The 24,470-nt window shown below is 37.6% G+C and overlaps 3 protein-coding genes and 2 non-coding genes across 5 annotated transcripts; all 5 read left to right on the forward strand.

The window, feature by feature from the left end:
- Nucleotides 1-213: 213 nt before the first annotated feature.
- LOC141828466 (pentatricopeptide repeat-containing protein At4g38010-like) lies at nt 214-2,296 on the forward strand. The gene has a single exon (XM_074715899.1). It carries the CDS (start codon nt 214-216, stop codon nt 2,008-2,010), a length of 1,797 nt encoding a protein of 598 aa, XP_074572000.1. The 3' UTR covers nt 2,011-2,296.
- Nucleotides 2,297-2,813: 517 nt separating this feature from the next.
- Nucleotides 2,814-2,885, forward strand: TRNAT-UGU (transfer RNA threonine (anticodon UGU)). Its single transcript has one exon. It is a non-coding gene; the product is annotated as a tRNA-Thr (tRNA).
- A 114-nt stretch (nt 2,886-2,999) lies between these two features.
- TRNAT-UGU (transfer RNA threonine (anticodon UGU)) lies at nt 3,000-3,071 on the forward strand. Its single transcript has one exon. It is a non-coding gene; the product is annotated as a tRNA-Thr (tRNA).
- An 857-nt stretch (nt 3,072-3,928) lies between these two features.
- Nucleotides 3,929-6,042, forward strand: LOC141828664 (putative methyltransferase At1g29790). Its single transcript, XM_074716119.1, has 2 exons — nt 3,929-4,461; nt 5,331-6,042. Exons 1-2 carry the CDS (start codon nt 3,929-3,931, stop codon nt 6,040-6,042), a joined length of 1,245 nt encoding a protein of 414 aa, XP_074572220.1.
- A 4,448-nt stretch (nt 6,043-10,490) lies between these two features.
- Nucleotides 10,491-24,201, forward strand: LOC141827114 (transcriptional corepressor SEUSS-like). Its single transcript, XM_074714382.1, has 10 exons — nt 10,491-10,726; nt 10,861-12,490; nt 12,638-12,757; nt 12,954-13,002; nt 13,120-13,334; nt 13,448-13,516; nt 13,617-13,714; nt 18,971-19,064; nt 21,584-21,653; nt 22,791-24,201. The coding sequence occupies exons 2-10, from the start codon at nt 11,396-11,398 to the stop codon at nt 23,690-23,692; spliced, it is 2,712 nt and encodes a 903-aa protein (XP_074570483.1). The 5' UTR covers nt 10,491-10,726; nt 10,861-11,395; the 3' UTR covers nt 23,693-24,201.
- The last annotated feature ends 269 nt before the right edge of the window (nt 24,202-24,470 follow it).

Below are 24,470 nucleotides of genomic sequence, written 5' to 3' on the forward strand. Positions count from 1 at the left end.
TATATAATTAATTTATAATAGTTTGTCATTTATAGTAGTTGATGCGCGGGAGCAAAGAGCCGCTCTGGTTTATTGGAACTAAGTACTCAGAAAACTGCAAACTTTCGATGTGGGACTAAAAAAACCAAACTTGTGGAGACTGTACTTGGGAAGTATCTTTGCAAAAAAACCAAACTTCAGAGGTACGAGTTCGTCTTTCTGAGATTTGAAATTATGAGCGTCGCCTCAGGCCAAGCTCTCCACGCCGCCCTCCTACGCCTCCTCCGCCGCCCGCGGTCTTCTCGCCGTTGCTTCCAACGGATCCACGCCCTCCTCCTCACCTCTGGCCTCACGGTTGACTCGTTCGCCGCCGCTGACCTCGCCGCGCTCCTCCCCGCCTGTCTCCCTCCCCCCGCCGCCTTCGCCGCCATCAACTACATCCACCGCCTCCGCCGCTACCGCTTCCCGCTCCTCTTCAACTCCCTCATCTCCGGGTACGCCCGGAGCGAACGCCCCGACCTCGGCGTCGCCGTCTACAAGACCATGTTGGCCGACGGCACTCTCCCCGATCACTACACCTTCCCCGTCGTCCTGAAATCTTGCATCGAGTTCTCCGGTGTCGCCGAAGCCAAGCAGATCCATGGAGCCTCGGTTAAACTCTGCTTCGCCTCCGATCTGTTTGTCCAGAATGCGCTCGTCCATGTCTATGCAATTTGCAGGGTGTACGATGATGCACGGGTTGTGTTCGACGAAATGCCTCACAGAGATGTTGTATCCTGGACCGGCTTGATCTCCGGCTATGTAAAGGGCGGGCTGTACAGAGAGGCGTTGCAACTCTTTTCCTCCATGGATGTTGAGCCGAACGCAGCAACTTTCGTTAGCATCCTTGTCGCTTGCGGGAGATTTGGAGACCTGAACGGGGGTAAGATGATACATGCACTGGTGTTGAAGCATGAATGTGGGTTAAATTTGGTTGCTGGAAATGCACTCCTGGATATGTACTTGAAGTGTGAAAGTTTAATCGAGGCCAAACAGATCTTCGATGAGCTTCCCGAGCGAGACATAGTATCGTGGACAAGCTTCATCAGCGGCTTAGTGCAATGCCAGCAGCCCGAGCAAGCAATTGATATGTTTGCTTCAATGCAGACCTCTGGAGTTGAACCAGATAATGTCACTTTATCGAGTGTTCTATCAGCTTGTGCGAGTTTGGGATCATTGTGTTTTGGAAGATGGGTGCATGAGTACATAAATCGGAATGGCATTAAATGGGATGTTCATCTAGGGACTGCATTGGTGGACATGTATGCCAAGTGTGGATGCCTGGATATCGCATTGAATTCCTTTTCTGAAATGCCCTTCAAGAATGTTTCTTCGTGGAACGCAGTGATCGGTGCTCTAGCTCTGCACGGGCATGGTAGAGAATCTCTTGGCTACTTTGAGCAGATGGTAGGAATTGGCATGAATCCAAATGAGGTGACCTTCTTAGCAATTTTAAGTGCTTGCTCTCATTCTGGATTGGTAGAAGAAGGTCGTTGTTTGTTTAATCTAATGACTAAGTCCTACAATCTTTCTCCATGGATAGAACACTATGGTTGCATGGTTGATTTGCTTGGAAGAACAGGGCTACTTGACGAGGCTTACAAACTCATTCAAACCATGCCAATGAGACCAGATGTACATATCTGGGGAGCTTTATTGGGTGCTTGTAAAGCTCATGGAAATCCAGATCTTCTGCAAGAGATTCTAAACCATCTTCTCGAGCTGGAGCCACATGATACCGGGGTATACGTGCTCTTATCGAATGTATACGCTGCGAAAGGAAGATGGGCAGATGTAACAAGGGTGAGAAAACTGATGAGGCAGAAGGGTATCAAGAAAGAAACAGGAATCAGTATCGTGGAGGTTGATGGTGAAGCCCACAAGTTTGCAGTTGGAGAGTTACAAAACCTACAGGAGGACATTTGGATAGCTTCATATACTTTGGATAAACTATTACAACTTGATGATCAACAGCCTTTAGTTAACTTATGATGAAGGGCAACTCTCATCTCCAAATTCCATTCCATTCCATTAGATTGAATATTTCATTGAACATTCTGTGGTTGATCATATCTGACCAGTGGAACTCTTGGAGAATGCTTAGCTCACAAACATTCCCCTGGAGGCTGAAAAGGATACAAAAAGATGTCACTGCAGCAGAGGCCTTGTTAATCGAAAGGTCTGACTATTTGCAACATACTAACATAGTAAGTTGACTAGAACTGTGTTACACTTTGCTGAGAAAATAGAAGGAAAGGTTAGATCAAAGTATTTTTGTAATATTGGAAATCACTTTATCTTTTGGCAGTAGTTAATGGTGTTGTACTGCATTTTATACAGCTATATCTTGGTCTCTTGGAGATGCCTTCGCATCCGAGAAGTACATGCTATGAGACATTGTTTGTCAAGGTCCAAGAATTTTCCTGGATGATAGTGGAAATCTGTTGACTTCTCATTGCAGACTTAACAGCTTGTGATTGTCATACCGTTTACTCCTAAGAGGAATTCAAAATAATTCATTTTAGTTGGTTTTTTTTTTGTAATCTATATATTTAATATTTACAATTCAATTAATCATAGAAGTGATCGATTTGGTCGTATGAAAGTTTTTCACCGATCAAGATAAATCAAAAAATACATATGGGTCTTGGTTGACAATCCAGCCTTATAAAATTTTCAAACTTCTCAGACGTCTTATTGATAAGATTTGAGCATTCTAACTGTTTGAACTTTGAACATTGAACTTTTCATAATATTTTATTATTTTTATATAATTTGCTTTATAATGGACGACTGCCCTTATAGCTCAGTGGTAGAGCGTCAGTCTTGTAAACTGAAGGTCCGTAGTTCGATCCTGCGTGAGGGCATTTTTTTGTTTAATATCTTTAATAAACTGTTTCTAAATTTAAATAAATTGATGAGAAAAATCGATTAAAATTTTAATATTGTTTTATAATTTTTGTAAAATCTCTGAAGCAACTGCCCTTATAGCTCAGTGGTAGAGCGTCAGTCTTGTAAACTGAAGGGCCGTAGTTCAATCCTGCGTGAGGGCATTCTACCTTTTTTAATATCATAAAACAAATTTCTAAAATTAAATAAATTGTTTAAGATCAGCAGTACTTCTTTGATTGGATATAACGCTATCGAACCCGCCCACTAATAATTCCATTGTCGTCTAGTCCGGTTAGGATACCTGGCTTTCACCCAGGCGACCCGGGTTCAAATCCCGGCTTTGTTCCATTAATTTTAACAAATCACGATGGCGGGAAAGGAATATCTGGAACTACTTATTATTGCCTTTTACTAAAAATGGAAATCATCTGTCTGGGACAGCAGTGCAGTATTCCATCTAATGCTAATTGTTGGCTTTTAAAAAATAATTAAAAAAACAATTTCACGAGCGTACAGATCCTTCTTTATTTATTTCAAAAAAAAAGAAAAGAAAATAAAGATATCACTATATCCGGTTACCACAACGGACCAAAGCCCTCACATTAAAGATCAGTTTAGCTGTCGTTTAGCCCACCATGAATCCATCATTAGATCCGGCATGTGCATCAATTCACCAGTTTGGCCGTAATCCATCGACATGACATCCAAAAGTCAACCGTCATTCCTCTCTCCAGTCATCAAAAAGTCAACTCAATTAATTCCCAATCAAAAATAGAGTGAATGATTCCCATCAGTTTCATTTCGGTTAGGCAGCAACTTAATGCCGGATTCGACTTCCTCGTGCACTAAATTCGATCGACCACAAAGTCAACGCGTTAGGTTCACAATTAGGCTCGAGCGGTGGCAGATCACGAACGAGCATTAATTCTATCCGAAGCGAACAGAGCTTTTGTCGTCGTTGTTTTTCATATATCTTTACTCCGGCGATCTCTTTGCGGATCGTTGCAGGGCTCCGATAATGGGAAGCGAGGAGGAGACGAAGAAGCGGCTTTCGGTCAGCCTTCGATCCAAGCTCAAGATCCTGCTTCTCGTGGTGTCGACCAATTTGGTCACCGTCTACCTCTGCTCCGGCGGAGGCGCCACCTGCCCGCTCGACGGCGACTCCGCCGCTCTGTTCCGGAAGCTCGAGGATAGCCAAGTCGAGCTGGTGCAGCTCCAGAAGCGGCTCGCCGCCACGAGCGGTCTCCTCGCCGAGCTCGGTCGACGGCACGGAGATCGGGGGAGGGAGGAGGAGGAGGATTGGCCGGAGGAGCTGAAGCTGGCCGTGGGCCCTCATAAGCTTCCTCTGGGCCGTAGCGGAAACCTCGGCACTGACGGGATGTTCCTGGCGATGGGCTCTGCCTGCCGGCGATTCCCGGAGGAGCTGACCCGGTACATGACGTACGAGGTGGGGAAGGAGTGCCCCTCCGACGCCGCCTTCGCGCAGCGCCTGATGCTGAAGGGTTGCGAGCCGCTGCCGCGGCGGCGCTGCCACCCGCCGTCGCCGAAGGGGTACGTACGTTCTATCAATTTATCAAAAATTTCCCCAAAATCATTACTATTTTTATCCACTACAATAATACAACGAAATAGCGACGAAATTTATTTCCGTCGCTAATATTAACGACGAACATTAAAAATATATCGCTAATTAGGAATTAGCGATGGATGTTTAATTCCATCACTAATTAGCGACAGATAATTATATTCCGTCGCTAATTAACGACGATTATTTTAATTCCATCGCTAAATTTATCGATGGAATCTTGTTCCGTCGCTAAATGCGTCATTAAATTATGGCACGGCTATTTTTTTGCGGCAAGACAACCGTAACCCTAATATACCGACGGAATAGCGATTGTTTTTTAATTCCGTCTCTAAGAGCATCTGCAACGCTGCTATGTTATAACACCTAAAAAAATTTAAAAAAAAGTATGTGGGATCCACTCCTGTGACATGAACGCGTTCAAAACGTTGAACGCGTTCATGTATTCACTTCTGCAAAAAAGGTGAAATCCGCCACCTTAGCGGTCCCACACGGTCAGCCCCACGACCATTTGTGAGGAGGTAAATCGAGAAACTGTAGTTGGTCACGACGCGAGAGGGTATTGCCTGGCTTCGACGCGTTCATGTGTTCACTCCTCCACATCATGTGAAGAGATAATAAAAATGTGTTATTAACACGCTATTAACGTTACGTTAGAGGTGCTCTAAGATTAGCGACAGATTAGCAACGGATTAGCGACGGATAATGTCGCTAAAATGACGTCAGCGAATAAAACACGACGGACCATTTCCGTCGCTAATCGGTTGTTAATCTCCGTCGCTAATCCCTTTAATTTTTGTAGTGATCCCCATTAATCCTGTGTCCGCCATTACAGGTACGTGGAACCGGCGGCGCTCCCGGAGAGCCTATGGACGACGCCGGCGGACACCAGCGTGGTGTGGGACGCCTACACCTGCAAGAACTACTCGTGCCTGGTGCAGAGAGGCCGGACGAAGGGCTCGACCGCCGACTGCAACGATTGCTTCAACCTGGAAGGGAGGGAGAAGTCCCGGTGGCTGGCGGACGGCCAGGGGCTGGACTTCGGGATGGACGCGGTGCTGGCGGCGCGGCCGGAGGGGACGGTGCGGCTGGGGCTGGACATCGGCGGGGGCAGCGGGACTTTCGCGGCGAGGATGAGGGAGCGGGGCGTCACCGTGGTGTCGACCACCATGGACTTCGACGGGCCGTTCAACAGCTTCATCGCCGCCCGGGGACTGGTGGCGCTCCACCTCACCGTCGCGCACCGCCTGCCGTTCTACGACCGCACGCTCGACGTCGTCCATTCCATGCACGTGCTCAGCAACTGGATCCCCGACGCCGTCCTCGAGTTCGCGCTCTTCGACGTCTACCGGGTGCTGCGCCCCGGCGGCCTCTTTTGGCTCGACCACTTCTTCTGCTCCGGCGATCAGCTCGACTCCAAGTACGCGCCGATGATCGCCCGGATCGGGTTCGGCAAGCTCCGGTGGGTGACCGGCCGGAAGCTCGACCGCGGGGTGGAGAAGAACGAGTGGTACCTCTCTGCTCTGCTGGAGAAGCCGTTGACTTGAACAGCCTTGCTATAATTGGGAAGGGAATTCATAGCAGACGACAACAAAAAACATTTCTAACTTCTAATTTGATTTCACTTTCCTTTTAAGTTCGACATCTTTTTCAAGAGATCTTGGAGCTTCAGATCATCAACACCTTCAAAAAAAAAAAAAAAAACAGACACGCACATAAATTGTCCAGTGTTCAGATCATCACCGACACGTCACCACAATCTGCCCGACCAAATCTAAGTAGTAGATTGCAATCCAGAGCGACGGCCAATCACAAGCCAGAATCGCAACTACTTCTCCCACAGCGTCCAACTTTTCAACCATTTGTGATAGCTCCCGCCAAAACTTACGTGGAAATAAAGAGCTGTCAAACGGATCAATCCATGGCGGGACGGGCTAATCCATGACGGACCTATCATATGGCGGGTCGGGGCGGGCTAACCCACCAATTTAGCAGGTTGGAAAATCTCCAATCCAACCCAATTCAAGGCGGGCCGCGGGTTAGGCGGGCCAACCCGCGGGCCTGTTAAAAAATAAAAAAATATTAAAAATATTAAAACTTTTAAATTTAAAGTATAATTTAAATTGATTAAGTTGAAAATTTTAAGTTTGAATTATAATTTTTAAGCTTAAATTGTATTTTAAATAGATGAAATCCACTAATTCATTAAGTTTTATACTTTAATTTTAAATTTTAAAATAAATAAATAAACTTTCTCAACCCGCGGGCCAACCCAAGCCCGCCGCGGGCCAACCCACGCGGGTCGCGGGCCTAGGCGGGCCAACCCACCTCAACCCATCTTAAAATGGGTTGATAAAATTTCAACCCAACCCGCCTAAATTTCTTGGCGGGGCGGGCCAATCCGACGGGCCTAACCCAACTTGACGGCTATACGTGGAATCGAAGTTCTCACAAAAAGAGAGAGAGAGGAAAAAAACAGGTTACCTTCTTCTTGATTAATAAAAGAATTCAGTTGAGTGAATATATATATATATTTTGGAGACGAGTGAGTATTTGAATATATATAAGTATTCAATTTAAATAGATATAATATTGAAAATTTGAATAGAAATTAGAGAGAATGAGAAAGTCTCCAAGTACGGAGTTTAATTTCGCATTAAAAAATTTATGATTTTATAATTTATTTATTATAAATAATGAAATTATGAATATATACGTTAGGAGAGATTCGCTATCGCACATATAATAGTAGGAATGTAAATCTAAGGATCAGATTGTACTGAACCAAAGGTGATTTCTATTCGAACACGACCTGTGTGCGTTGGACTTTGAGCGAGAAGAGGTGTAGACATATAAGTAAAAGAGATGTAGAGGTCCATCCATGTTCATTCTTAAAAAAAAAAAAAAAAAATTCTGTCATAGACATTGATCAGTAGAATTTTTGTGATAGTATTTGAATACATACTTAATTTGCTACAAATAACTAATACTTGATTGTCTGTGTGATCTTCCAATTGTAGTTGAAGAAACAAACATCCAATGTGGTCTCAAAGCACAACAAGAGGGGGCAAATCTATTTCAATAAAACTATATCAAATGTAAATCTTGATATTTTTATCTCTTAATTCGGTGCTCTTATAAGACAACTCATTCAGACTTGACCGACTTGGTAGTCGGATAACACAATCACTCAGCATCTTCTCGAGTGATTATTTTCAACTCGACGACTCAACAATCAAGTCAATACTCGACAGTCGAACAATTTGCTCGCTTGACTCAACACTCAAGTAACGATCCATTCAGACTCGACAGTCGAGAGACTCAGTTGACTGATACTCAACTTCTTGACTTAAACTCAATACTCAGTTTTCCTCATCGGGCTTAAAAAGCATTCGGGAGCAGTTAATAATCAACTATTAAAGTTCGAACAACTTGACTTAATTAGTGAAACTAACAATTTAAGATTATCAACTTAAACTTCTCAACAATAAATATGAATTGATTTTATAATTGGAATTCAACATATTCGACTATTTCAAATCAACATATCTCATCGATCTTCCTTAATTAGATTGTGAAATATTATCTCATAATACATGAATATATGTAGGCATTCATAGTTTCGAAACAAATCTAAATTGTACACGAATTTAATTATTAAATATAATTAGACACTCATATCTAAACTTATATCAATTAGTCATTTATTTATTTACCTATTATTAGTCCTCATTTTCGAACAAGCATTTCATTAACTCTCATAAAAAATATTAAATTTTTGTAGTGAAATGAAAGCTTTCCTCCTTATCATGCGAAAGAACATTTCATATAGAAAGATATATATATTTCCATCAATTCTTCGCTGACAAAATCCGACGTGTAATTTCCAAAATCACAATTTAAATAAATTATAATTGTCATAATAAATAATAATAAATGTCGTAGTCTCTTCTAGTCTGACGTCACCTCACGGATAACGCTAACGTCGTCAGAAGGATACACCAATTAAAAAAATAAGACAAATAATCACTTTGCCCCCTGATTTAACCCTAAATTATTCATAATGGGGTGAAATAAATGGATTTGAAAACTCTAAAATGCTAGTTTATAGACTTATATTTTTATTCGACTGGCTCCCAAAACACCCATGAGATATTAATTAGACCTAAGGAGTTTGAATAACTTATGACTTAGACCAATGACAGAGTCAAGAATTAAAATATACTTGGGCTAATTAAAATAACCTTCGAATGGACTTTCAAACTAAAGTTTTTTTCTTTTGATTTGCGAATTTAAAACTAACGTGATGAACAATTAGATTTAAAATAATTTTCAAATTGACCCGTGATTAAAGTCCATGTACTCATATATCTAGCTCCCCTCTTGCTCTAAGTTGGCCATCAAATTAAAATTTCAATAGGATTAGATCAATCACCTTTAACATTAATCTTATGGTAAAAATTAAATATATTATTTTAAAAAAACTTATATTTTTATTTATCTTGTTAAATTGGATTGAAAGAGGAAGTTATCTTTATATATTGTTATGTTTATCATTCTTTAACTGTCATTCGCTATCTTAGTTGACCTCGTACGAATCTATTATTAATCCTTCTAAGACTCGTTGTTGACTTTTTCGATTTTATTATTTGTGCATGTCGTTTGACTTTTGTCAAAAGTCATTGCTCTTGTAACCTTTCTTTTACTAGCTAGACAGATACACAGAGAAAGATCTCATGCATTTGATTTTAGAAAAAAACAAATTTTTGGCTAAAAATGCTTTGCAAAGAACTCCTCAACTCCTCGCTCTCAAATTATCCTCCAAAGGGTAAAGTGTAACTTGTTTGAACGTTTTAGGATCAAATAGGGTCAAATCAAATTAATCAATTAAATCGATTGAAATCGAAAGTTCGATTAAATTAATTTTGAAATTTAGTTTTTTTAAATATTGATTAATTTAATTTGATTTTAAATTTAGAATTTAAGATATTAGTTTAATCGATATAGTAAAATATTAGTATGATAATGATAAAATATTAAAATAAAAATGAAGACTTATGAGAAAAATAAAAAAATATTTTTTTTTCAAATTATTCGGGTTGATCGAATTATACAGGTTTGAGTTTGGAGTTTTCAGATTGAATTTGAATTTTGATCAAGTTTGAATTGAGATGTTTTAAAATATTTTTATTTCCATCCGACCCTCTTAATTTTTCAATAAATTTTGATTTAACTCTAAAAAAATCTCTAAATTTTAAATTCGGATCAATTCAAACAAAACTCAATTCAATTCAAAATCTTCCAATCCGAACTCGATCCAAACTTAAAAATCCCTAATCTTAACTCATAATTTTTGAATCAATTCGGATTGAATTCATTTTTAACACCCCTAACTGTTGATCTTGAACAGTCGCACAATTGATGGATTTAATGGTTCATCCTCGTTTAATTTATGTAAAATATAGTACATTGATGATTAAAAAACCCATGTTTTTTATTTTTTCGAATTAATTAGTATTTTTATTAATTTGATTTGTTCTTTTCGGTTGAGTCAGCTGAAAATATAAATAAATTTATTTGTTTTTAATTTAATCATTTGATTATTAATTGATTGTTCACTCCAATAGGCGAATGATATTTATTTAAACTAAGAGACGAAATGAAATTTTCAATAAATTTGTGGGGCAGATTGAAAACTTCTCTAATCAAATAGTTGAACTCTTCTCGTTATTTTACACCGTGCACGCGCTCGCATTTAATATCTATGCGACTGTATTCCTCGCCGTCGAATCAATTTGCAAACGCAAACGGCAGAGTGCAAACGGCCGTTTCGCTACCGCATAATGAGTGGCTCCTCCTCATACATGGTTCGATCGGATGATGATGGCCATGGCCATAGCGGCCATGTGCATGCACATACATACCATGGCATGTCATTCACATGCCAAGAAGCGGCGCAGCTGTTGACTAACACATGGTGAGGAAAGGAAGAAGCAGGAAGATAAAGAAAAAAAGCAAAGATGGTGCCGAGGGAGGATTAATGGAATCCAAGAGATCTCTGACGTCCGCTGGAACACGAGCAGATCCTTCCTCTTCCTCTTTCTCTCTCCGTTCCTCTCACTCGAAACCGGACGGAGCGTTTATAATCGCATTTAAGACAAACCCTAAAGTCTAGAAGTAGACGCAGGACGAGGTGGGAAAGGGTGGAGACTGTCCCTTCAATCTTGTTTGGTAAGGGATTCGGAACTCTGTAACTTCGTCTCGGATCCTCGCACGATATCCTCGTTGTTTCTCGGGCTTCTTTTTTTTTCCTCTCTCTCTTCGGATCATTGAAAAAGTTGGCTCCTTTTTGGTTCGCTGCGTAGAGGTGTCACTTTCTGGACTGGCGGCGTTGCGATGTCTTCGTTGTCGGAGTCGGTGTTGCGGTTCGACTGCAGGTTGCAGCGGGCGAAGTGGGAAAGATTAGCGTGAGGGAAGTTGCAGTTGAGGAAAGATCAGATATTGTAGCTGCTTTGGTGATCCTTAGTTTTCATTCCTGAAGAAAGATCTAGCCTTATTTCCATGTTGGTTTGAATCTTTTTTTTTCTTTGGGCATTTGGATAAGCACTGGTTTCTCTTCCTTTCGGGTTGCTATTTTTGGCTTGGATAGCGAGGAAAGAGTTGGTGGATTCTAGATTAGATTTCTTTGTATAAGTTCGCTTGTTCGAGAGTTAGTTGAATGGACTAATCCATTTACCTTGGTGGCTTGGTTCTTCCACCACTTGGAATTTCTCATCTTGCCATATGTTCGAAGTGAAGGTTGTTTCCTCTCCTTCATCGTTTGCACATCTGCAGTGCGAAATCTGTAGAATCGTCCTGATTTAAGCATCATTTTTAAGGCTCCGTTCGACATCTTAAACCATGGTGCCACCAGGGTCTTCGAATTCCATTGGCGGGGCTCAGTCTGTTAACCCCTCCCTTCTCCGATCAAATTCTGGCTTGCTTGGAGGATCCCAGTCAGCTTCAGTCCCATCTCAACCTCCTTTCTCTTCTCTGGCCTCCCCTCGGACCCAGTTAAACAGTAACAGCTTGCTTGGCAATGTAACAAATATTCCACCACTTAGCAATTCATTCGGGAATGGAGGGCCTATTGGTGGACTTTCTTCAGCACCAATGAGTCTCCAGCAGCGTGCTGGATTTGGTGCTGTTGATACAGTTGGCTCAGCCGAGCTTAATCCTATGCCATTCACATCTTCGTCAGGTCAAGGACAGGGACAACAACAATGTTTCCAGAACCCTTCAACCAACCAACATGGTGCAAATCAACCGCAGACTAAAATGGATGCAATGCAGAATTTCCAGCAGCAGATCTCTCTTCCTCCAAATCAGCAGCAGCTTCTTCGGGGAGGATTGAGTAATGTGGGTCACATGATGCCTGTTAAGATGGAGCCACAGATGGGACCTGTTAAGTTAGAGCCTGTTAAGTTGGAGCCTCAAATGGGACCTAGTAATCAGATTGGGCCATCACAACAATTACAGACATTATGTGGCATTGGTGCAGTAAAAATGGAGCCGCAACAATTACAATCCCTGAGAAACTTAGGCACTGTTAAAATGGAAAATCAACATTCAGATACATCAATGTTTCTGCAACAACAGCAGCAGCAGCAGCAGATTTTGCAGCTATCAAGGCAGAACCATCAGGTTGCTGCAGCAGCAGCTGCACAAATGAATTACTTGCAGCAACAAAGGCTTTTGCAATTGCAACAGCAGCAACAGCAACAACAACAGCGGCCACAACAGCAACAGCAGCAGCAGCAGCAGCAGCAGCAACAACAACAACAACAACAACAACAAATTGTTAAGAACCTCCCTCAGCAACGAAGCCTATTGCAACAGCAGCTTCTCCAGCAGAATCTTCCAATTAGAACTGCAATGAAACCAACAATGTATGAGCCAGGGATGTGTGCTCGGAGACTAACCCAATACATGTACCATCAGCAGCATCGACCACATGTAAGCTTAACTTTTGTTTGCCATAACCTTTGTGAACCTACCATATCCTTGTTCCTTTCCCCTCCTCACATGGCAGTGCTCCGAATGTGTTTACTCCTTGCTCAGCAACCTGTATCAATATGCTTTACATTCGTAACTGTAATGCAGGACAACAACATTGAGTTTTGGAGAAAATTTATAGCCGAGTTCTTTGCTCCTGATGCGAAGAAACGTTGGTGTGTCTCTCTTTATGGAACTGGTCATCAAACTACTGGTGTTTTTCCACAGGTAATTGGCCTGTATTAGTATATGTAATTTGTTTTTTTACTAGTTGACTTCTGCTTTATATATGTTCACTAATAGCTTTCTGTTTAATGATTGATCATATGGTTATTCTGAGCATAAAATTTTATAGCGTGAAGATCTTCAGTTTTTAAATCATTTTATTGTTCTTTAGCCAAACTTTGTTGACTGAAATTTGTAGGATGTGTGGCATTGTGAGATATGCAACCATAAGCCAGGACGCGGATTTGGTAAGTTAGATCTTCTGATTTGGATTTTGATGTAGGCTGTTCTGGATGTCATCAGAATGGCTTCTTGAATTGCCAGTTTAAGGCTCATGCTTATTGCTTTATATATTTGATTTGCAGAAACTACTGTCGAGGTTTTACCAAGGCTCTTCCAGATAAAGTATGCTAGCGGCACCTTAGAGGAACTTTTGTATGTTGATATGCCACGTGAGTATCAGAATGCTTCAGGTCAAATTGTATTGGATTATGCCAAGGCAACTCAGGAGAGTGTCTTTGAGCAACTACGAGTAGTGCGTGACGGACAACTACGAATTGTTTTTAATCCTGACCTAAAGGTGAATATTTGTAAAAGATTGTAGTACTATTTGTTCAACTAGACACTGCTAAAATATTTCCTGGATGATGCTATGTATAGATAAACACATTTTTGTTTATATTCTTTGATTAGATATCTTCATGGGAGTTCTGTGCCAGGCGCCATGAGGAGCTCATTCCTCGAAGGGTTATCGTTCCTCAGGTATAGAGGTTACCATTTGTCTTTAATATAAGCCTGAATATTTTATGCTTGTCATCTATTTTAACTTGTTGAAGTTAATTTTTGACATCTCGCTGGGCAGGTTAGTCAACTTGGTAGCGTGGTACAAAGGTATCAGGCTGCAACTCAAAATGCATCATCAAGCCTATCTACACAGGATGCACAAAACACTTGCAATTCGTATGTCCATTCTCATGTTTCATACTTAAATATCTTGCCTTTGTTTTTTGTTTAGCAAACTATTTGGATTCTGCCTGTTCTCACTGTCATATCCTAGTAAACCAATGGACTTTGGCTTCTTGCCTTTGACATATGTTGCATAGTTGCATATGGGTATGTTTTCAGAATAATTTATATTGGGTATATATGATTTTTATATTTTGTCAATATTACCTAGTATTTAATAACTCTAGCAACATAGATGATTTGATGGCAAATATGTTATGTAGGAATTTCTAGGATTGACTAGCTGCCTGTGTATTGGCGGATAACAAACCAATTAAATATAAGTGAAAACCATAAAATGCCATATGTATACTTTAATAGTATGATAAATATGCTAATATACCTATTACATCCTAAATTTCATACATATATTTTTAAATATTTAGGCTATAACAAAATGTGAACAATCATGATCATTAGATCAAATGCTGACAACATATACTCACATGCACTGTTCAAACTATTCAGCAGGAGAATGTTAATTCCTTTATACAACCATCATATGTTGTTAACTTCTCTAAACAGTGTGTACTATTGACTACACAGTCAAAAAAGTTAAATATGTATGCGGTAAGCATAGATGTACAGAGCAATATGGGTTGCTTAGGCACTAAATCTAGATTCAAATATGCTAACCAAGAATGAAGATTTTGATCCATTTCTAACTAACTATTCTAAGTTTGTTTGTGCCTGACCAACTAGGAATCTAGAAAGGGCAATGTTCTACCTAAGATTTCATCCTAGATTATAGAAAAGCTTGTTTGAATTCTAACAAATTGGAAAATATAAATGGGAAAAAGAATCCAAAAAATGGCCTTCTTACTCCCAGCAATTATTATTTCCAAAATTAAGTGCAAAATTGAAATAAAAATGGAAGTAGATAAATATTTATATATTTTATGATATTTTTCATTGATGTCTAATATTTTTTATTAAATTCTTAAAATAATTATAACAAATAAAAGTCTAGTTTATGTTTTGATGCCATTTTTGAGTTGACCTTTTGACCGGTGAATTATTTTTTAATAACAACTAAGTCTTATCCCACTAAGTGGGGTCAGTTATATGGATCCTTCTATGTCATTGGACTATATCCATTCCTATATCATCTATATTTAAATAAATTTTATTTTGTTTTATTGTTGTTAACAAAGTCTTTTTTAGTCTTCTTCTTCCTCGTTTGATGGATGTATTTGTCATAGTTTTATATCGTCTAATTGGACCATTTATTGGTCGTCTAAGTACATGCCACTATCATCTTAAACGCGTCTCTCAGAGTTTTTTCTCAATAGATGCAACTTTGACTTTCTCTCTAATGATCTCATTTTTTATTCTGTCCACTTTGTATGACCACACATCCAACTTAACATCCTCATCTTTGCAACTCTCATCTTTTGCTCATGTGTTCAAGTCATAGCTCAACATTCAACGACATATAACATAGCAGGTTTAATTGTCATATTGTAGAATTTCTCTTTAAGTTTTAGAGGTTTTTTACGATCACATAAAACACTTGATGCTCTCCTCCATTTCAATCATCCTGCTTATATTCTATGTAAAACATTTCTCAATCCCTCTATCGTCTTACAAAAATAATCATAATACTTAAAGTTCTCAATTTCAAATACCTTGTCATCTCCTATCTTAACAATTGTATCGTTATGTCTAATATTGTTAAATTTAAATTCTATATATTTTATCTTTACTCTACTAAGCCTAAAATCTTTCACTTCTAATGTTTCCTGCCAATATTATAGTTTAACATTTACTTCTTCATGCGTCTTATCTATCAAAATAGCATGCACCACGGTACTGTGTTTTGAATGTGTTTAGTGAGTTCGTTCATGATTAGTGTAAAAAGATAAGGACTTAGAACTGATCCTTGATGTAACCTTATCTTTATTGGAAATGCTTCAATTAATCTGCTTGAAGTCTTCACTCTGGTTGTTACATCTTCATGTATATCCTTAATTAGTTCAATATATGTCACGCTAACACCTCTCTTTTCTAGAAATCTTTATATAGTTTCTCTTGGAACTCTATTATAAGTTTTTTTCTAACTTGTTATCAAAATAACTTAAGAAATCTTATTTCAATTACAAGATATAAGGCCCTATTTATAGTTAGAGTTTGAGATCTATTCTAGGAAAAGTCTATAAAAAATAACAAATATTTATCACTAATACTCCCCCTCAAGTTGGAGCATAGATATTAATCATGCTCAACTTGTTACAAAGATAATCAACTCGGATCCTATTTAAAGCTTTTGTGAAGATATCCCCTAATTGTTCTCCAGTTTTTACATATCCTGTAGTGATCAAGCCTTATTGAATTTTCTCATGAACAAAATGACAATCAATTTCAATGTGCTTAGTCCGCTCATGGAACATGGGATTTGATGCAATGTGAATAGCAGTTTGATTATCACACCATAGTTTTGCTGATATTGAAATTTTGAGTCCTACTTCAGTCAACAGTTGATATATCCACATTATTTCACACACAGACTGTACCATAGCTCTATATTCTGATTCTGCACTGGATCGTGACTTTAGCATTTTCAAGTCTAAGCTTGTTGATCCTACCAATTTGATATGGATCAATATTAAGATTTATGGTCCAACTTATCCCTATATTGATATTGATTCTATAAATCACTTGCATAACGCTTTAATCGTACATCATGTACCATTGAATTATTAAAATGCACATGATATCATAACTATGATACTCTTCTTGGTATAGTTCTTAGAATGATATGATCACGATTCATATTATACAATACATTATGATTTACATGTGAGACAATGAGGTCCATGCATATGATCGGAAGTCATATGATTTATGATTTCCAATCACTCAAACAAGATTTTATTCAGTGATTGACTTCTTGTTTGAGGGAGGAAGCCACAAGTTTAATCCTGCAAATATGGCCTGTCCTCTCCACATCTATGTCTTGGCATTAGTTGCTCTTTCCCAGTCTGCATCTCATGTTTGCATCTACTTCTTGATGCTGGAGCTCACAAATCAGTGCTGACATTACAATATCATCTCTCCCAAGCTGCTGCTATCATCCTGTTGAAACCTTGTCCAAAGACTTCCCCATTCTCACCCTTGTGATCGTGGCCACCGAGCTCTTCTTCTGTGCCTCAGCAATTTATCTCTACCTTGACAATTCATTCCGACATCTCAGAAGACCATTTTGGACTTGATCTTCTCCAATGAGCTTTGACCTCATCTTCAACATCCACCTAAACACTTCTCAACATCGCTGCACTGATTCACTTCCTTGTTTTTGGCTGTACATCGACTTTAGTCTCTTCACTGCAAGCTTCATTCAAATCTTTGCTTCATTCACACTGATTTTTTTCTTACTCAAGCTTCTCAAACTGAAATACTGCTATAACATTCTATGTTGTCGTTAAATGCTCACGTTTGCATCTCTATGTTACAGTTAATGACATCCATTAACTAACTGTAGTGGACCTCTTGTCATTATGTTGCTAACAAATCAACATATATGGCGCTGGGCTACTCTGATTTCTCTGCACAGGTGAAAGGCTATAGACAAACTGTCGTTTTTTTTAATATCTAAATCATGTTTTGGGTCAAGTGGGCTGTTTCACTTCTAATGACAAGTTGGTCCCTATTACATCCTCATCGTTGGGTCTCTATCATCTTTAATTGTGTTAATGTGCAAACTTTAGGCATCGCAATATCTTCAATTTGAGGGGTAACAAAATCAGCCTAATTTCCTCCTTTTTTTACTCTGGTTTCTTTCTCATCTTACCACAGTATCATGTTATCATAGTATCTTAATTCCATTTCTGTACCTTCTTTTGTGACTTTATTGCTTTGCAATAATTTATATAAAGTAGGGTTTTAATCCTGTGCTTATGTTTCATAAAAGCATTGAAACATACAAATAATATTTTTTTGTCACACCTTTGATGAATTTTAAATATTTTTATTTTCTCAATTTTAATTTATATTGGCAGGTTGCATTTAATTTCTTTTGGTTATTAGGCAGTACTTTACACTAGGTCCTACATTTAGACAAATGTAGCAAAATAGATAGCAAACAATTCAGTGTACTGATACTCAACATAGGATTATTATTTTTTACTTATATTACGATATGTACATTTATTTAGTTGTCCTCATTCCTGTTTAGATATTGTGCATGATGTAATTAAAATTATATTTTTGGAAGATTATTGTCCATTGTGTTTTTTGTCTTCTTTTACATCTCCTTTTTTGTGCATATCAGGTTCTCTTGATGAGCTGAAAATAATAGAATCATTCCAGTAAATTGTTTAAATGCCATTTTAACTTGATTATTTTATCTTTTCCACCTTGTATTTGCTTCATGTAATTTGTGGAAGGTAATGGAGAATCAACATAAAAAATGGGGGGAAAAGTGAAGATGCGGATATACATTTAAAATAAGGTTTGCTTAAAATACATGCTAAAAGTGAAATTAACTTGGTTATATATGCAGCATTATATTAATGAAAATGATGTGGAAGATTTTACTTGGATGTTTTGAAGTGTCTATTATAACCATTTCTGGCCGAAATTTTAACAGGAAGCTGTAAACAAGCATGGTTGCTTTGAAAGTTAAATTAAAATTTTCGGATTTCTTAAAGAGCTAAAACTAAATAACTGATTTCTTTTCCTGATTATGCCAATGGAGAAACTTATGGAAGCTGAAGTTTCTGTCACTATATGATGGTCAGGGACTTTTTAATACATTATGTATGAATTTGTGGAATGCACATCGTAATGTAGAGGAGGATATGTATGATAATGCAGTGAAACTTATGGAAGCTGAAGTTTCTGTCACTATATGATGGTCAGGGACTTTTTAATACATTATGTATGAATTTGTGGAATGCACATCGTAATGTAGAGGAGGATATGTATGATAATGCAGTGCCTTGCGGTGGCAAGAATGATTTGACCTGAGTTTTTGTATGAAAAAAAAAAAATCTTCCTACTACGTCTGTATTTTTTTTAGCTGCGTATATTCACACTTATTGTTTCTGAGTTGCATATTTTAACATATATAAGGTAAGCAAGTGGCATGGGTTTCTTCTTGAAGTTTCTTGATCTTAAAATCGACATGGTTTCAGTTCTGTACATGCAGGGGTGCTTTAGATTTGGTACATGCCTATAATTCTTATGAAATGCAATTGAAATTTGTGGTAGGTTTGTAACATCTGCTCGACAATTAGCCAAAGCTATGGAAGTTCCATTGGTAAATGATTTAGGATATACAAAAAGATATGTTCGGTGCCTTCAGGTAGAGATTGCTTTGCATTTATAATCTTTTTTTAAAAAATTATTTTCTTAGAGATGCTCTAAAAGTTTTCTTATTAAATTCTTTCATGCTGAGTTCTATTATCTTTGCCTATTCTGGTATATGATTTTGATCATCAGTTCAATTGGTTATTTTAGTTTTAAAATATCTCAAATGATTGTTAGTACTATTATTTTGAAGACTCACTAGAAAGTTGTGTTTTTTATTTTCTAACAAGTCGATTATCCACATTTTGTTGCATTGTACTTTTTTAATATTAATTACTAAGTAATGAATTATTAAATTTTATATGAATCTTACTAGTGATTTTTATAATTTGAACAATTGAAAAATGTGTAGGACATCATTTTTTTTATTTTTATATGTTTGATTAAGTTGGAATAACACTATAGCATGATTCTTTATGTTGATTCATTATCTTGGAATAACATTATAGTATGATATTAGGTGTGTTCTAAATTTTTCGTTGTGAAAAAAAATTATAATTCTTTGTCATGGGTCTGTAAGGAAGACCTTTTTCATATATTGTCAAAAAAGAAACAGGAAAATATAACAAAAAATCTCAATGAAAAAAGATAGAAAATTCATCTATGAGTTGTTTAATCCCAAAAATTTTGATAAAAATATTTTCACAAATGCATCTAGCTATGATAATTTTTTTGAAAAAATAATACTGTAAAACTAGGGAAACCCCTAGATGCTTGGTAATTAAGTTGCTTCTCTATCAGATAAGTGGAACCAAAAGAAAAAAAAATCAACAAAAGTCTATGAGAAAATACTAATCACTTGGTGTTTTTTTAACAAAAAAAACTACAAATTAATGTTATTTTGTGAAATATGTGATTATTTTTCTGAAAAACTTGAAAAAAATAGACTTATGAAATTGAAAGGTATATTTCATCTTTTGAACATAATGAAGGAAAATTGGTAATACTATCACAGGTGAAGGAGAAGATGAAAGAAAATTGGTAATATTATCATAGGTGGAGAAGATGTAGAGTAGTTAAGTATTGCATGCATTTTTAAGGACTAAAACATAATTGGAAAATTATAATTGGTGGGTAGAATATACGGATGAATAAATGGAGATATGACACTTTATAACTTTTCTTTTTTATGCTAAAAAATCCTAGTTGGCAACAAAATGATAAGCCTTTAACACACATAGCTTTTGCAAACATTGTACTTAATGAGTTACATGCAAACAATATTCATCTCTCGTGAAAACTTCCCTTAATCTGTATGACCAGACACATTAAAATTATTTAGAAAATCTCTTCTAGAGGAGCAGAATCTTAAACTTCATATGGAAAAGCTGCATTTTGACATGAGCTCATTAAAAGAAACCTGTGCTTCTTCTCATTGCACTAGGATATGTGTTAGGTTGCACATTTGATATAGGTTTTCTTTCCTGAACTAGTATGTTTCCTTAACTAGAGAGTGGAGATGAGTTTGCTAACTTGCTTACCTGCATGCTCTTGGAACTTGGAAGATAGCAGATTTGAATTCGGGTTGCAAGTTTATAACACCCTAGTAATTTTTTTTATCAAGTCATATTCCAGTATTTGTATATATATGATAACATAAGCTAATAATTTAAAATTGGTTTATGTGTTTGTTTACTATGATGTCAAATTATTAGTTTTGAGTGAATAATCTTTTTTAAATTTACTGTGATGACATATCCAATAATAGGATATTTGATATGATGGATGCATGGTAGTCTGAATCAATAGCCTATGATGGTGTCACGTGTCTCAGATGCCCTGTTTTTGTATTATGTTGACTCGACAAGTTCCCCTCTGGTTGAAGAGGAGGAGCCATTGTCATGATTTAGTTCCATTCCATTAGGAAAGGGGAGGCCATTCTACAGCACTGACTGATCAGAACCAAACTGTACAACAGTCGACCCAAGACAATCATATCAAATTCTAATTTTAATTGTATATAATGCAATCTTTTTATCTGTATTATATTTTTAAGCATATATTTAACAAACATTCTACTTCACTTCCAGAGTGCTTTTGTAAGCCAAAAGTTCCCTGGGAAAGCATACCTCAAACCACCATTTAAAGCTCTGCTGAAAAATAACACCAGAATTTTTAGCTATCAAATTGGGGTGATTACATAATGAGTTTGGAGTGCACTATTGCAAAAGTCTATTCTATTGCCTCAAAGCTCCTAGACATAATATTACTAACCTTTATTTTGGGGATCTTTTTTCTTATTCTTTATTTCAATTTTTTTTAATATTTAGTTTCCTTTATGGGTTTGTGTTGATCTAAGTTGTTGTAGACATATGCTTTTCTTAGTTTTTAGTTTGATTGTGTTGCTTATATCGTTGGGATAGAATATGCATATATTGTTGGCAACTGCACTACGAGTCTGATGGTTTTTTTTCTTTTGTTTGGATTTTTTCTAGTTTGATTCTAGTGTTCAAGGTATCTGAGTATATTAAGTCATAATTGTGTTGCTGATCTTTTACTTCGGATGATTGTTAGATATCTGAAGTGGTCAACAGCATGAAGGATTTGATTGATTTTGGCAAAGAAACTGGAGCTGGACCTATGGGTAAACTCGCCGCTGTTCTTTTAGTTCGATCTTTGCTCTATAATAATTCACTTAACAATGTTCAACTGCTAGTGGTTCATTATTCTTGTTCGTTCATAGTATATACATCTGTTGTTAAGACACTTACCACAAATCTGTTGTATAGTTCAAAACTAAAGGTTTTAAGTAGATCTTTAAACTGAATATAAAAAATTAAATTTAAATAAAAGATAGACCAAGGAATTAATTAAGATAGATGTACCTGAAATTTCTGTGAGTTTTAGATATTTTGGATATTGACATGGTAGAGGGTGGACTGTTACCGAGAAGAGTTTCTAGAGGCTTGCGAGATCATGTGACCTTTATGCTTTTAAAAAAATGCTATAAAATTGTGGTACTTGTTATAGTTTATGTCACATACAAAAAAATAGGTAATGGAAATGAGAATGATAAAATGTTGTCTGAGGTCACTAAAATAGATCAAAAGCAAATAGGTGTAATTTGAGATGTCATGAAAATGTTGAAGGTGAGCATTTGGTTGTATATTAGACATTCCCTAAAAACAAAAAAGGATTTTGTAGTTAGATGAGTTGTAAAGTGAGACCAACAAGATCAATGAAACTCTAATGAATGTCATAAAAAATGATTTGACTGTTTTGAATATCGCTTGTGATTTAGCTTTGCATGAAGCTTATTGAAGGTATGGCAATAAAATTCATGTATCTGCTCTCAAATGCATTAGAAATTCAGTTCAAGGTTTTGCATAGTAGATGCGCATATCAACTCCTTCGCGGTGTTATTGACTTTTTTCCCCTAAAATATTTGAAAATTTCATCAAAATTTCAGTTTCAGAGGTGAAAATATGCAAAGGAGAATATTGATTTTAATCTGGTAAACAATAACAAGAAAATGCCGTGACTCCGACTATTTGGGGTCGGCTTTTGGTATGGAAAAACTGCTATTTGCATCTTCTATTTTGTAGCTCTGTTTTATTTTCTTCAGCTTCACTCGGAACTCAAAAACATGTTGATCATGATCTGCTATGTCTTATTAACTTGATAGTTTCAAGATAGTATAGTTTCTTGATAGTGTGTCTATGAAACCTTAGTTGTGATGATAGTAGTAAACTAACTCTATTTGTTATTTTGCGTCTGCTAGAGAGCTTGATTAGCTTCCCTCGTCGGACTTCATCAGGGCTACACACTCAGGAGCCCCAACAATCTGAGCAACTGCAAAACATCACTCCGAACTCAAACCCTAATGATCCGAGCTCCATTCATACCACAAGCATGTCAGTTTCTGCTGTCAATAATGGTGTTGTCGGTATGAATAACTCCCTTAATGCTTCATCTTCGTCAGCATCGTCTGCCGCAATTATTGCCCTCCAAAATTCTATGAACACCAGCCAAGAAAACCAGATGGATACTCTGGGCAGCACTCATGCAGGAAATAATATTCCGATTCCTTCCAGTTCATCGAACTCGGTACTTCTATCTCAGCCCAATCCCCTCACTTTTTCTTCTATGAAACCTGAATGTAGCAACAACCCAGTGCCTGCTTCGCCAAATGTGCTTCGCCTGAACTCCAATTCGACTGCAAGTTTGCCTACAATGCAACAGCCAATGACACAACATCACGAGAACGATCCAAACGATTCACAGAGCTCTGTCCAACAGATTCTACAGGAGCTGATGATGTCTTCACAGCTAAATGGCGTCGGTTCATTGGGGAACGATGTGAAGCCGATCAATGGGATGGTGTCAAACATGAACGGGGCAAATTGCTTGCTCGGAAATGGGATGCCCAACAACTCAGCTATCGGTGTCGGTGGCTTTACAAGCATGTGTGGGACTGGTCTACCTGCCGCAGCGAGTGGGATTCAAGCAACGATGACAAATAATGCAATGGTTATGAACGGAAGAGCCGGAACGAATCACCTCCAGCAGGATCCAACAGCTATGAACTGTCAACCACAAGACATTAACAACCGACTACTGGACAGGTTTGGAGCTGTTAACAACTTCAATAATCTTCAATTTGATTGGAAGTCCCCTCCTTAGCAGGCGTCGGAACATACGACTCGAATTCGAGTAGACGACAACAAGTCGGGTTGCACATCACCATAGATAGAGAGAGCCATACCTGTCTATCCCACTCCGAAGCCTCTCAACTAATTTCATCCAAAGATAACCTCATATTCATCCTCGTTTCATTTACATGCTTTCTAACTTCACTTGTAATGCTGTCTTCTCCATATTATGCTTCCAAGAACATCTATTTATCGGTCGGATATTCGGTGGATGCATGGCGGGAGACCCCGGTACTGATTGTTGCGTTCTCGATCGGAAAAATGCAATCGAGATGGCCTTCTTTTCCCTCCTCGAGGATTTGTATAAACATCTACAGTGTACTGCTGCAATGTGAAAAACTGAAATCTAAAAAGATCGTCGAGTCTCAATCAAAGATTTGCTGAAAACCACAGGAAATGAACAGGTCGTATCGTTACAATTCACGTGTTATTTGCCTTTGAATTGCTCTTGAGCATTTTTATTCAGTTCTTCGTTTTAACTCTGGCAAAATTATCTGAGTTACTGTCTAATTCTGGAACAAAGAGTTCAAAAAATGCTTAGTCACTTGTGAAAAATAATTCTCACACTTTCTCGAATTATTGACCATTTTTTTAATTTAATTTTTATGATTTAATTAATTTTAAAATCGATCTATCTGTCCGACAGTTAGTGTTTTAAAATTTTCATTTCATCAGAAAAATATATAATAGTAGATTATAAATTAAAATTCAAACAGTAGATATTTAAGTAAATCATTTAATATCTATTT

Source organism: Curcuma longa, chromosome 4, assembly GCF_044706935.1.
Source record: "Curcuma longa cultivar G26 ecotype Majalengka, Jawa Barat chromosome 4, ITB_CL_G26_1.1, whole genome shotgun sequence".
Classification (NCBI taxonomy): Eukaryota; Viridiplantae; Streptophyta; class Magnoliopsida; order Zingiberales; family Zingiberaceae; genus Curcuma; species Curcuma longa.

What these genes read in the sequence shown, in the direction of transcription:
- LOC141828466 (XM_074715899.1), top strand. Translation starts at nt 214, where the DNA reads ATGAGCGTCGCCTCAGGCCAAGCTCTCCACGCCGCCCTCCTACGCCTC.
- LOC141828664 (XM_074716119.1), top strand. Translation starts at nt 3,929, where the DNA reads ATGGGAAGCGAGGAGGAGACGAAGAAGCGGCTTTCGGTCAGCCTTCGA. An exon ending in CACCCGCCGTCGCCGAAGGG is followed by an intron (nt 4,462 to 5,330) that starts GTACGTACGTTC and finishes CCGCCATTACAG; the next exon opens with GTACGTGGAACCGGCGGCGC.
- LOC141827114 (XM_074714382.1), top strand. Translation starts at nt 11,396, where the DNA reads ATGGTGCCACCAGGGTCTTCGAATTCCATTGGCGGGGCTCAGTCTGTT. An exon ending in CTACTGGTGTTTTTCCACAG is followed by an intron (nt 12,758 to 12,953) that starts GTAATTGGCCTG and finishes TGAAATTTGTAG; the next exon opens with GATGTGTGGCATTGTGAGAT. An exon ending in TTTTTAATCCTGACCTAAAG is followed by an intron (nt 13,335 to 13,447) that starts GTGAATATTTGT and finishes TTCTTTGATTAG; the next exon opens with ATATCTTCATGGGAGTTCTG.